This window comes from Pan paniscus, chromosome 12 (genome assembly GCF_029289425.2).
Source record: "Pan paniscus chromosome 12, NHGRI_mPanPan1-v2.0_pri, whole genome shotgun sequence".
NCBI classification, from domain to species: domain Eukaryota; kingdom Metazoa; phylum Chordata; class Mammalia; order Primates; family Hominidae; genus Pan; species Pan paniscus.
The window spans coordinates 98,668,026-98,682,744 of NC_073261.2; the positions used below are offsets into that span (position 1 = coordinate 98,668,026).

Sequence of the window (14,719 nt, forward strand, 5' to 3'; positions counted from 1 at the left end):
TGTCGATAAGATGCCAGCATTGGTATCAAAGGCCTTGCAATCATAGTTTTCTGGTTTTGAGCCACAGACCTAAAGACCTGGCCCCTGCAAATGGCTGGCCAGGCAGAGAAGAGTGCCTGTTCTGAAAGAGCTAGAGGGCTAACCAGATGATTAGGATACACACTCATGCTGACAAAAACAGGGGAGATCCAGTTACCAAAGTGGACCACAAAGCAAGAATGTGGTCACAGGATCCAGGCACAAACACAGCTACTTAAATTATGGTTCAGTGGTTCAGGGTTACACTAGGCACTAGGCTAACTAGCTTTTTCTTTTCTTTTTTTTCTTTTTTTTTTTTTTTTTTGAGACAGAGTCTTGCTCTGTCGCCCAGGCTGGAGTGCAGTGGCACAATCTCAGCTTACTGCAACCTCCGCCTCCTGGGTTTAAGCAGTTCTACCTCAGCCTCTTAAGTAACTGGGACTACAGGCGTGCGCCACCACACCCGGCTGATTTTTGTATTTTTAGTAGAGATGGGGTTTTACCATGTTGACCAGGCTGGCCTCGAACTCCTGACCTCAGGTGATCCATCCGCCTTGACCTCCCAAAGTGTTGGGATTACAGGCATGAGCCACCGCACCCAGCCTGAAGCTAGTCAGGACTTTGTTAATAACAGACAATAGACACCCAATTCAAAATAGCTTAAGCAAAAAAAAATAAAAATAAATAAAATTTTTAAAAAGAATGTATTGCCTCATGTAACTGAAAAGCCCAGTGGTAGAGCTGGCTTCAGATGACTTAGGGTTCCATTAGGCTATTAGGAGTCTGTGTCTGTTTGTGTCTGTCACCCTCCTGCTTTCTGTTATGTTTCTCTCTTTTCTTTCTAGCTGTCTCCACATGGTGAGCGCCAGTGGCTGCAGGCTTACATTCTCTTATAGCCAGCAATCTTACTGGGAAGAAAACTTGTCTTCCCTGGTAGTTTCAGTAAAAGTCCCAGGACTGAGTCTTATTGGACTAGTTTAGGTCACATGCTCATTCATGAACCCATCACTGTGACCAGGATGGTGGAACACACTTTTTTTTTTTTTTTTTTTTTTTGAGACAGAGTCTCACTCTGTCACCCAGGCTATAGTGCAGTGGTGTGACCTCGGCTCACTGCAACCTCTGCCTCCGGGTTCAAGCAATTCTCCTGCTTCAGCCTCCCGAGTAGCTGGGACTACAAGGAACACGCTTTTTAATCAGGCCTGGGTCCCTTGGCCAACCTACTCTTGTTGTCTGTAGAATGGGACAGAAATAGGTGCCCAAAGGAAAAACTGAAATACCTTTAACAGAATAGATGCTAGGATGCAAAAACACAATTCCATTATACCAAGTTACCCAAGTTAGCTAGGGCCTTTAAAATTTCCTTCTCTTTGCCTCCACGTGTCAGTGTCAAGGGAGAAGATAAAAAGATTCTGGAACATCAGGCAAGTCATGACAAAGATACCCATATTTACAGTGAAGTACAAACAGCTGAGATTCTTCATAAATATTGAGGATTGATGATGGTAGATAACTCTATCTCAGTGGGAATTATCACATGAACAGCTCAAAATGAGAATGACTTAATGAGTGACGTTCATTAAATACTTCACATTTTAAGTAGGATATAAGTGAAACATTATATAACAATTCTTTGGGCTGCAATCAAGTCTAGCATCTTATATTAAGAAGATTAATTAGTTAATGTTTATAAAGTACTGTGCAGATATGCCCTTTTAAAATGCTAAGTATTCTAAAAACTACATTGTAGCATTTTACTAACTCTAAAAGATCTAATATTCATTATTTCTTTGGTACAGGTTGGCAAAGATTCTTTTGGCAATGATTATATAGAAAACTTAAAACAGAATGATATTTCTACAGGTAAAATTCCCATCTTTTTTAAAGTTAGTGTTTATAGCTTTTTTCTGTGATTTTGTTATGAGAAAAATTGAATCTAGAGGAGAATTATTAGACCTTCCCCTGGTGGCCAGAGAATTTTTATGCACAGCTTTGTCCATTCTTGCTTAAATGTCCTTGGGTTGATTCTTCCATGTACATTCCTCCAGATGGTAATAAAATGATAGGAGGTTACAAACCTTCATCTCATGAACATGTGACAAATGACAAGGAGAAAAAGGTGCTGCATTCACAAAAGATGTTTTAAGAATGTTATAGCTGGCAACAATCATTAGAAGCCATAGAGGCTGAAACCATTATTTCACAGAAGAGAAAACCGAAGGTCAGAGATGTTCTGTGATTTCTGCAAGAGCACACAGTTGGTTGGAGCTAGAGCCAGGACTAGAATGAAGATCTTCTGATTCCAGTTCAGGGCTCTTTGCTGCTACCAAAGGCTGCCTGGTCAACATTTCTGTTTATATGCCAGACCTTGGTTCTTGGTGAAATAACAAGCTTATGAGAATGAAAATAATCAAACAAGTTCATTTTATAGATTTGACCTTTACTTTTTATCTCAACTCTGACATTCCTTTCAATGAAGAACATAAGTGTGTTGGTCTAGATAAATGCATATGTATACAATTATGAATAACTGGGGGGAATCAAAAGTAGGAGCAGTTTGGTAGGTTGTTACTAATGCAGAGAAAAGGTGCAACTACATGTAAAGCTGTCTATTTTTCTTGTTGTATAGATGATGGGTATAAATTAGCACTAATTACTTATTTTTTTAATCATTCCAGATGGTTAAAGGTTAAAAAGGTTTTCCAAGGATTAGTGTTGTATTGAAATTGTTAAAATAAATTATCCATGCCAGTCTGTATACACGTGATTGTAATTTTCTTTTTTCTTTCAGAATTTACATATCAGACTAAAGATGCTGCTACAGGAACTGCTTCTATAATTGTCAATAATGAAGGTAAGTGTTTTGCATATTGGAGTGTCTTTTCATAAGACAGTGTATTTCCAGAGTTAGATCAGAAGCATCAATTTTTACCATAATCCTATGGACCTCTTACTATACCCACCACTCCAAGGCCTAAAACATAGTTTTTCCAATCCAAATATAAATGTGTTTCCCTTTATTTATACTTCTCACATGGATCGTTCAGATCAATTTTTGGACAATTTTCAAAATTGTCTATCCAATATATATGAAGTTGCCTCAAAATAATATGTATATGCTGTAATGTCCCCATTACCCTCCATGTGAACTTATAATTGACATTTGTCTCTAAAAGCAGTCAAGCATTCATCTGTCATTTCAGTTATACTAGGTAAGTAAATGTAAATAGGTGCAAAGAAAAGTTTGATGAGTCATATTTATAGAATATGTTCTCAGCAAATGGCAGCAACTAATTACATCCAACTTATCGTTAGTGTTCAATTTTGTCTTTCAACAGCAATCAAATCTCAAAAGTCTATATATACAACTAAGTCTGCCACAAGGCTTTGCCATAGCTGATACATTTATCTTTTAAAATAGTAATTGGGCCTGGCACAGTGGCTCACACCTGTAATGCCAATGCTTTCAGAGGCTAAAGTGGGAGGATCACTTGAGGCCAGGAATTCAAGGCTGCAGTGAGCCACCAGTCCCACCACTGCACTTCAGCCTGCGTGACAGAGTGAGACTCTGACTCTAAATAAATAAATGAATGAGTGAATGAATGAATGAGTGAATGAATTAAAACAGAGGCTGAGCGTAGTGGCTCATGCCTATAATCTCAGCATTTTGGGAGGCCAAGGCAGGTGGATTGTTTGAGGTCAGGAGTTCAAGACCAGCCTGACCAACATAGTAAAACCCCATCTCTACTGAAAATGCAAAAACAATTAGCCAGGCCTGGTGGCACATGCCTGTAATCTCAGCTACTCAGGAGGCTGAGGCAGGAGAATCGCTTGAACTCACAAGGCGGAGGTTGCAGTGAGCCAAGATTGGGTGACTACACTCCAGCCTGGGCGACGACGGAGCAAGACTCTGTCTCAAAAAAAAAAAAAAAATGGTAACAACCTTCAAGTCAAGTTTTCATAATTTCTGCCAACTGTTTTAATTATAAAAACGCCTACATAAGTTTTTTTTAAATCAGAATCAATATTCAGAAGGACCAAGCATTTCCTGGGGCACCTAGGACAGAACCTCATGTGTTGTGGACAGCGTGCTTGTGTTAAATGAGGATTTGTCACAATGTGTCTTTTATTTATAATGCAGCTTTGCAGCATCATTTCTCACAGAAATTTAAGCTACATTTTAAGTAACTATTCCTGCCAACAGCAGCTCATTCCTTGTCTTAAACCTCTTTTGTTGTTGTTGTTGTTGTTGTTGTTGTTGTGTTGTTCTAGGACTATCCTCAAGTTCTCTTTCTTATCTATGAACAAAATCTGCATTTTCCATGCAAAGATATAATGTCATAGTGTGTGTCAAGTGCCTATTTGGTAGACCTTGCCTGGTTTACAGTGTACGGTAATGCCCTCAAGAGTATAGGTGATAATAGAAGAATTAGGACAAATACACAGAGATGGGACAATCAGCTCCTTTAAATGAAGGAGTGAGTTTGCAAGATAAAGTAATGAGTTTAGTTTTGACTAGTTAAATTTGAGGCATGAATAAGCTAGCCATATGGCATTATCCATCAGACAGCTATAGTCTTGGGCTTGCTGCTTAGCAGCTAAGGCCAGGCCAAAAATTTGGATCTGGGAGACAACAACATGGAAGCAGCAGCTGACTCCAACAGAGAAAATGAGGTCACTGAAGAAAAGGAAGGAGAGGTGCTGTCTTTCAGCAAGTGGGAACTTTGAATTTTTCCAGGACTGAGGTTAGGTTTATGCTGAACCATCCCCACTTTATTAAGTCTTCCTCGTGGCCAACAAACACATCTGTGGTAAGATGATAGGACAGAATTTGTTCTGTGTTGAGAGGTGATTTTAGGTCATGTATGTACAAGATCAGCACGAGCAGCCTGGAGCACAGAAAATGCCTGCTACAACTCATTCCTCCAGATCAGTGTTGTCCAATAAAAATAAAATGCAAGCCTCATGTGGAATTTTAAATTGTCTAGTAGCCACATTTTAAAAAGTAAAAAGGAACAGGTAAATTTAACTTAGGCCATATATTTAACCCAATATGTCCAAAATATTATCATTACAGTGTGTAATCAAAAATTTATCTTGGCTGGGTACAGTAGCCCACGCCTGTAATCCCCGCACTTTGGGAGGCCAAGGCGGGTGGATCACATGAGGTCAGGAGTTCGAGACTAGCCTGGCCAACATAGTGAAACCCCATCTCTACTAAAAATGCAAAAAAAAATTAGCCAGGCGTGGCGGCACACCCCTGCAATACCAGCTACTTGGGAGGCTTAGGTGGGAGAGTTGATTGAACCCGGGAGGTGGAGGCTGCAGTGAGCCAAGATCGCACGACTGCACTCCAGCCTGGGCAACAGAGTGAGACCCCAAAATTTATCTTAATTTTTTTAATTTTTAAAATGGTAAGAATAAGTGGATATTTTACCTTATTTCCTTTGTACTGTCTTTGAAATCCGCTTGTATTTTACTTGAAGCACACCTCAGTGGACTAGCCACATTTCTTTTTTTTTTTTTTTTTTTTCTGAGACAGAGTCTCACTCACTCTTGCCCAGGCTGGAATGCAATGACACAATCTCAGGTCACTGCTACCTCCGCCTCCCAGGTTTAAGCGATTCTCACGCGTCAGGCTCCTGAGTAGCTGCGACTGCAGGCACATACCACCACGCCCAGCTAATTTTTGTAATTTTAGTAGAGATGGGTTTTCACCATTTGACCAGGCTGGTCTTGAACTCCTGACCTCAAGTGATCTGCCCACCTCGGCCTCCCAAAGTGCTAGAAATTATAGGTATGAGCCACTCTGCCCAGCCAGGACTAGCCACATTTCAAATGTTCAATGGCCATGTGTGGCTCGTGCTCATGACTACCATGTTGGACAGCACAGCTCTTAAGGGTTCACCTTACAGATGAAATGCAACACCACCCCTGCCTCATTCAGGTGGGATTATAGACAGCAGGTCCAAGTAATAAGAATATATCAGATTCCTTAGTTCTGTTTCTGTTTGATCCATTATAGTATAAGCCAGGTATCCCTCTCTCCTCTATATCTGATACAATTTTCTATCTGTTAGATATTTAAAATGTGTTTTGATTGACAGAATCACTTTTTAGAATACCATAGGGTACACACATGAACTGCTTGCATACTACAGTGTCATACAAGTTTATTCCTATTTATATTCATCTGTATGGCATCTGTCATTTAGGATTCAGAACCTTTACCGCATACATATACTAGCTATTTTCTATAAAAGAAATGTTTAAAGTATGTTATTTGTCATTTCGCAACTAATATTCTTTATATATAAGAATATTGGGAAAATCTTTTTAAGATTTTGCTTAAAGTGATCAGAATAATGTGCATCTTACAGGGATATTATAAAAGATACATTTGGAACTCAAAATTCAAGCTGAATAACCTAGAAATGCTAAAATTAATACTTAACAACACATTTTGTATAATGACTTTACAAGGGCAATTGTATTCATAACACTGCAGAATATCATTTGCTTGGCTTTGTTTAGTTTTAATATAATAGGTGGAATTTCTTTATAGGCCAGAATATCATTGTCATAGTGGCTGGAGCAAATTTACTTTTGAATACGGAGGATCTGAGGGCAGCAGCCAATGTCATTAGCAGAGCCAAAGTCATGGTCTGCCAGCTCGAAATAACTCCAGCAACTTCTTTGGAAGCCCTAACAATGGCCCGCAGGAGTGGAGGTAATTATACATATTTGTCATTCTTTCTATAAAAGCTTTTATCGCCGTCTTAATTAAAGTTAACCTTTTAAGTTAAGCAAAGCAATACTCTTTCTGTTGTAAAATATTCTTTCTTCCATCTGTGAGATTCACAGTCTTGTGGTTCTTGATAATGTTAGAAAACCTTGCAAACAGGGTAAAAAAAAAACATGAGTAGCATTTCCGAGATCCCGCAATATAAATCTTCAATGTAGTTGGCAGAAATGGTACAAGTAGAATTAGAATTCCTGTAATTCCAGCTACTCAGGAGGCTGAGGCAGGAGAATCGCTTGAACCCTAGAGGTGGAGGTTGCAGTGAGCCGAGATCGCTCTGCTGCACTCTAGCCTGGGTGACAAGAGTGAGAGACTCCGTCTCAAAAAAAAAAAAAAAAAAAAAAAAAAAAGAATTCCTGAATCAGCCCCTTGTCCAAGGTACACTCTAGGTGGTGAAATGTTTTCTACTCTGAGAAGCAGAGGTTAAGCTGCATGTCATACATACAAATACATGCATACATACAAAAGTAACTGGGGCAGCCCAGTTACTTTTTGACAAACATCTCTAGGAATTGAAGATTAGGTTTTTTCTCCTTTTTGTAAAACTTTATCATCTTTCAATAAACAACAAAAGATTATTTATATGTAATATTTTCTATGTTATCAATGTCCATTGACATTGCCTCTTTTGTTTTTGATTTTGGAAATTTTCAAACCTACAAAAGCAGCAGAATTGTACAGTGAAATCCATCACCCAGCTTCCAGTTATCAACCTGTAGCTAATCTTGATTCATCTTTTCTCCCACTCACTCCTCTTTTCTCACCTCCAGCAAATAACAGACTTTTTAAAAATCCAGATGATTTATTTGTTTGCTTCTTTTTCACCACTGACTAGTGGGGAAAGCATCTTCTGAATTAGAATCCCATTTCTGTCCCTTGTCAGCTTCGTGGTCCTAGCAGAATTACCTGATTTGTCTGAGCCTTTTCAGTAAAATGCATATAGAAATACTCCATCTGCAGAATTGTTCTAAGGATGGAATAAAATAAAATAGGATGCCAAGCATGGTGTAGTACATGGTGGTAAATCCCAATTTTTTTCTCTTCAATCCACTTCTCTCTTTAAAGTTAGGATAATATCCTGATCAAGCATCATTTGGTGAAAAAAATCAAAATAAATAGTAGCCACTCTAACATGATGACTTCTTGATATTGTGGCAATAGTTCTGTGATTTTTTTAAAGAATAAAATAGAGAACCACACTGACTATTTCTCAAGACACAAAACTAAAAAGAAAAAAGAAAAAGAACAGTGTGTGTGTGTGTGTGTGTGTTTATATAAGTGATTTCTCCCAAAGTGTATAGTGTTCTACATAGAAATAAATGGAAAATAAGTCACTGAAATGATTTTGTGGAGAATTTTAAAATGTTCGTCCTGATTTAACAAATTTTCCTCTTGGCAAAACAACATGCTGTGGTAAATTTTCCCTGACATTTAGTGTATTTTTAATGGACATGAAGCTGTCAGAAAGAATTCTAAGCCATATTTGGTTCCATTTTCTCGGAGTGTCACAGTAAAGTCTAATGCTTATGGTTACGCATTCTCTGCACCGTGCCCATCTCAGCAGAGTGATGTGAATACAGGGTGCCACCCTGCTCCTGCTCTTGTCTTTCTTTGTATAGATCAAAGCACATTCTCGTGTAACTTCTCTTTTTTTCCTACTATCCCTTGCTGCTCAGAGATCACTGTTTCCTCTGTCCTAGTCTAGTTGCCTGTTACCTACCCTGCTTGTGAAGGAGAGAAAGATACAGCAGCCACAGTTGAGGAGCTAACCTTTCACAGGTGAGAATAGAGTAATCCGGATGGGCAGGCAGCCTACCCTGGGGCTGTCATTGGGTGGGGTCCAGAAAGGCTTCCTCCATCACCTTCCATGTAGCTCTTCCAGTTGGGAGCTGGAGGACCCAGGACAGCAGGAAGGGGGGTAGGTGACAGTGGGCCACAGACCACTTGGCCTACTTCACACTTTTATTAAGAGCCAGCATGCCTTGGTATTAATTCTGCGTGAACTTCCTTATATAATAATAGCAGAAATAGTAATACCATGCATTTATATGTACTTTACATCTTATAAAGTACTTCGTACACATTTTACCCTCAGAAAAACCTTATGACAAAGATATGGCAGGCATTGTTCTCTCAGATTAAAGGTGAGAAGACTGAGACTGAGAGGTTAAGTCATTTGTTCAAACGGTGTCGCACTTTAAGTTGAAGAAACCATGATTTCAGACTCTAAGACCCAAGTTCTGTCTCCTAGTTTAAACCACACTTTAAAGTGCCACAACCCATTGATTCCAACAAACTGAGCCTTTATGAAGAGCATCACTAGAAAAGTCAAGTCCATAAATTTTAACACTGTCCAGCACATGGCCTAAGCTTTATGTGTTTTTGCTGCTCAAGAAACAGAGAAGAGGCTCTACAGTGTTTTCAGCACTGTAACCCCAATAGAACTTACACACACACACACAAACACACATGCACACAAGCACACACACTCATCTGTCCATGACTCCTCCAGTCCGGTGGCTTTCTCTGGCCAAGTCAGCTGGTCCCTATTTGGCAGATACCGGCCAGATGCAGCTTAGATTCTATTCCATGAGGAGGGTGTGTGTGTGTGTGTGTGTGTGTGTGTGTGTGTGTGTGTGTGTGATGCATCATCATTCTCATATGCAAGAAGAGTGGTATCCCAGCCATGAGGAGGGGTGTGTGTGTGTGTGTGTGTGTGTGTGTGATGCATCATCATTCTCATATGCAAGAAGAGTGGTATCCCAGCACTTTGGGAGGCCGAGGTGGGTGGATCATGAGGTCAAGAGATCGAGACCATCCTGGCTAACACGGTGAAACCCCATCTCTACTCAAAATACAAAAAAATTAGCCGGGCATGGTGGTGGGTGCCTGTAGTCCCAGCTACTCGGGAGGCTGAGGCAGGAGAATGGTGTGAACCCAGGAGGCGGAACTTGCAGTGAGCCGAGATCACGCCACTCCACTCCAGCCTGGGTGACAGAGCGAGACTCCATCTCAAAAAAAAAAAAAAAAAAGAAGAAGAGTGGTATAATGAAAGGAGACCATTGGTTTGGGAATTGTGAAATATGGCTTTAAATTCATAATCAGTCAGCAAATGGGGGATCTCAGTCAAGTAAGTCAGTTCCTCACTCTGGACGTCATTTTCTTCTTCTGTGAAACCAGAATTGGGCTGACAGCTCTCACAGTTCTTTCATGTCACTTTGGACTGATCCCAGAGCAGAGTGGGCTTAATGATCTCTTGAGCACTGAGCACCCTACCCACTGCCCCAGGAAGCTGCCTATGTGCTGAACAGCATTATTCCGTCTTCAAGAAGGATGATAAAGTCTTCATCGTCATCATCATCTATGGGTTTTCTTATCACAGTTCCATTATCTTTACTGCTTACAGGTAGTGAATTTTGAATTAAGCACATTGCATAACTAGATTATGCTAATATATCAGTTATGAAAATCCAGAGGAAAAGATCCCTACATCTTTGAATATACTGTCTCAAAACTCTCTGTCTCTATCAAAATGAAAGCATTGATTTTTAAAGACATAGTAGCTACAACACCAAAAATCGGTAGCCCTGTATAGCCACCCCCATCCCCACCAGGCCACGAAGCTATGAGGTAGGCCCACTGAAGAGCCAGTGCTGCAGCTGCTTGTGATGAAATTATGCATGTTGGTTCTGGTCTTTATATCCATTTCCAAGCAAATGGAACAGTACATAAACAATTATAAATAATTGAGATTGTAAAATTGCCAAAGTTAAATTATCAGTATGATACAAAGTATCTTTTAATGCCACTTCAGTCCTTTTGCCTTTGGCAAACAAAACTTCTTATCTGGCCATCCAGACTTTCACAATGACATTGTCCAGCACATAGCCCAAGCTTTGAGTGTTTTTGCTGCTCAAGTCACAGAAAAGAGCCTCTAGAGTAATGGACAGCAAAGCCAGTATTTTGAGTGTCCCAACATGCTCACAGTGTCTTCACTCAGGGTGATTTTCTTCCCCGGTTTCTCTCAGCTAATAATTAGGGCCTTCCTAACTGTCCATCCCCTGCCCTCCGTGACAACACCATAAAGAGTTTCTGCCTCATTTTCCTGCCTTTTAGCCTATACAACTGCTCCTCCAGGCCTCACCAGTTCCTTATTGACATTATTGTGCTATCCATTAACATGCAGTTAAGATAACTAGGAGTTTAGTTCATCTGACACTGTAATTAATAATAATTACTGTTGGGTGCTGCCAGTCACCTCTGCAACTCCAAGTTACTCCATGGTACATTCTGTGTTCTCTAACTCTGCCTGGTCCCAGGATGACATCATGGCTTCCACCTTGTCTATTACAGATTTGCATTCTTCTTTGATTAACTGCATCTACTAATTTATGTTTCTTTCATCATGGTGGAGTATGCTCATTTGTGGTAGCACAAGCTGAGAAGAATGCTTTCTTTATGGCATTTACACTTTTCCCCTAAATTTAGTTACCAGTCAGACTCTAAGCCTATGTATCCAGTTACTATTGAAGAATGCTGTCCCTCAGTAAAGTACAGGCAAATAAGGTTGATTTTTATACAGTATTTACAGTAAAATTATGGAATTCCTTATTCTAGCAATTGATACTTAAATTTTAATGTAATTTTTTCCTTAAAATTTGTTTTTATTGTGGAAAATTTCAAATATATATAGACATACAGAGAATAGTATGGTAAACCTATATATACTATCATTTAGCTTCAACAGTTACCAACATGTGGCCAGTCTTTTTTTCTACTTTTAAATTCCATCTTTTATTTTAGACACAGGGGGGTACATGTGCAGACTTGTTTTTGTTTTGTTTTTGTTTGTTTGAGATAGAGTCTCACTGTGCCCGCCCAGGCTGGAGTGCAGTGGCATGATCTCAGCTCACTGCAGCCTCCACCTCCCAGATTCAAGTGATTCTTATGCCTCAGCCTCCCAAGTAGCTGGGATTACAGGCAGGCACCACCACACCCAGCTAATTCTGTATTTTTAATAGAGATGGGGCTTCACCATGTTGGCCAGGCTGGTCTTGAACTTCTTACCTCAGGTGATCCACCTGCCTCAACCTCCCAAAGTACTGGGATTACAGGCATGAGCCACCGCACCAGGACTTCATATGCAGATTTGTTACATGGGAGTATTGCGCCCAGGTAGGGAGCACGGTACCCAATAGGTAGCTTTTCAACCTGTGCCCCTCCCTGCTCCAGTACTCTGTAGTGTCTGTTGTTCCCATCTTTCTGTCCATGTGTACTCAATATTTAGCTCCCACTTATAAGTGAATACATGTGGTATTTGGTTTTCTGTTCTTATTTTAATTTGATTAGGATTATGGGCTCCAGCTCCATCTATGTTGCTGCCAAGGACATAATTTCATTCTTTTTTACGGCTACATAGTATTTCGTGGTATATATGTACCACATTTTCTTTATCCAGTCCACCATTGATGGGCACCTAGGTTGATTCCATGTCTTTGCTATTGTGACTAGCATGGTGATGAACACACAAGTACATGTTTCCTTTAGGTATAATGATCTGTTTTCCTTTGGATGTGTACCAGGCATAGGATTGCTGGGTCAAATGGTAGGTCTATTTTAAGTTCTTTGAGAATCAATCTCCAAACTGCTTTCTACATGACTGAACTAAGTTACATTCCTGCCAACAGTGTATAAGTGTTTCCTTCTCTCTGCAGCCTCACCAGCATCTGTTGTGTTTTGACTTTTTGTTTTTTGTTTTGTTTTGTTTTGTTTTTTGAGACGGAGTCTCACTCTATCGCCCAGGCTGGAGTGCAGTGGCATGATCTCGGCCCACTGCAAGCTCCACCTCCCAGATTCACGCCATTCTCCTGCCTCAGCCTCCCGAGTAGCTGGGACTACAGGCACCTGCCACCATGCCCGGCTAATATTTTTGTATTTTTAGTAGAGACAGGGTTTCACCGTGTTAGCCAGGATGATCTCAATCTCCCGATCCTCGTGATCTGCCCGCCTCGGCCTCCCAAAATGCTGGGATTACAGGTGTGAGCCACCTCGGCTGGCGCTTGACTTTTTAATAATAGCTGTTTTGACTGGTGTGAGATGGTATCTCATTATAGTTTGATTTGCATTTCTCTGATGATGAGTGAAACGATGAGTAGTTTTTCATATGTTTGTTGGCCCACTCGTGTATCTTTTTTTGAGAAATGTCTGTTCATGTCCTTTGCCCATTTTTTAAGAGTTGTTTTTTGCTTGTCGATTTATGTAAGTTCCTTATAGATTCTGCATATTAGACCTTTGTCAGATGCATAGTTTGCAAATATTTTCTCCCATTCTGTAGGTTTTCTGTTTACTCTATTGACCATTTCTTTTGCTATGCAGAAGCTATTTAGTTTAATTAAGTCCCACTTGTCAATTTTTGTTTTTGTTACAGTTGCTTTGGGAGACTTAGCCAAAAATTCTTTGCCAATGCCAGTGTCAAAAAGGGTATTTTCTAAGCTTTATTCTAGGATTTTTATAGTTTGAGGTCTTACATTTAAAATATTTAATCCATCTTGAGTTAATTTTTGTATATGGTGAAAGATAAGGGTCTAGTTTCATTCTTCTGCATATGGCTAGCCAGGTATTCCAGCATCATTTATTGAATAGGGAGTCTTTTCCCCATTGCTTGTTTTTGTTGCACATGGCCAATCTTGTTTTATCTGTATCCTGCCTCATGGCTCCCTACCCCGCACTGCCACCTTGAATTATGTTGAAGCAAAACCCAGATGTTATATCATTTCGTTTATAGTATACCTGTTTTTTGATGTAAGATACTATTATTAGTAGTAGTATTTTTTGAGACAGAATCTCACTCTGTTACCAGGCTGGAGTGCAGTGGCATGATCTCGGCTCACCGCACCCTCCGCCTCCCAGGTTCAAGCGATTGTCCTGCCTCAGCCTCCCAAGTAGCTGGGACTACAAGCGCGTACCACCACGCCTGGCTAATTTTTGTAGTTTTAGTAGCGACGGGGTTTCACCATGTTGGCCAGGATGGCCTCGATCTCTTGACTTTTTGATCTACCCCCTTCAGCCTCCCAAAGTGCTAGGATTACAGGCATGAGCCACTGTGCCCGGCCAGATACTATGTGTTTTAAGAGTAATGTCTTTACCTCATACAGCACTTAACCTGTAGTCAAATTTAGTCCCATCAGCTTTTTATAACTAATGGCTCATTAGTTTGGTGAGAAACCTCTCCGACATTTTTTCCTTCTATGTAAGTGTATAAATGTAAATACACATATAGTTATATGTGCTTGTTATTTGTTCTTATTAAAAAGGGGAGGTAGGCCGGGCATGGTGGCTCACACCTGTAATCTTAGCATTTTGGGAGGCCAAGGTGTGAGGATCGCTTGAGCCCAGGAATTCAAGAACAGCCTAGGCAACATGGCAAAACCTCATCTCTACCAAAAAAAAAATTGCCCAAGCATGGTGATGGGCCCATTAGTCCCAGCTACTTGGGAGGCTGAGATGGGAGGATCACTTGAGTCTGGGAGGTGGAGGTTGCAGTGAGCCAAGATTGCGCCACTATACTCCAGCCTGGGTGACAGAGCCATCTCAAAAAAGGGGAGGTGGGGTGGGTGGGTAGTACAAAACTTCCTTGTTCACTTATAAATAAATTATAGAAATCTTTCTTTGATAAACGGAGATCTACTTTACTCTTTTTAACAGCTGTAGTGATCTGCATCAGACGTGTCATAATTCTTTTTTTTCTTTTTTTTTTTTGAGACAGAGTTTCGCTCTTGTTGCCCAGGCTGGAGTGCAGTGACGCGATCTCAGCTCACTGTAGCCTCCACCTCCCGCGTTCAAGCGATTCTCCTGCCCCAGCCTCTGGAGTAGCTGGGATTACAGGCACGCACCACCATG

The 14,719-nt window shown here is 40.4% G+C and overlaps 1 protein-coding gene across 3 annotated transcripts in view; it reads left to right on the forward strand.

The window, feature by feature from the left end:
- Positions 1-14,719, forward strand: part of RBKS (ribokinase) — a 107,754-nt gene that overhangs the window by 40,788 nt on the left and 52,247 nt on the right. For all 3 annotated transcript variants that reach the window (XM_003827130.7, XM_034952863.3, XM_003827131.5), the window contains exons 3-5: positions 1,818-1,881; positions 2,810-2,872; positions 6,584-6,748. In XM_003827130.7, coding sequence (XP_003827178.1) covers positions 1,818-1,881; positions 2,810-2,872; positions 6,584-6,748 — 292 coding nt within the window. The remainder of the gene's footprint in view (positions 1-1,817; positions 1,882-2,809; positions 2,873-6,583; positions 6,749-14,719) is intronic.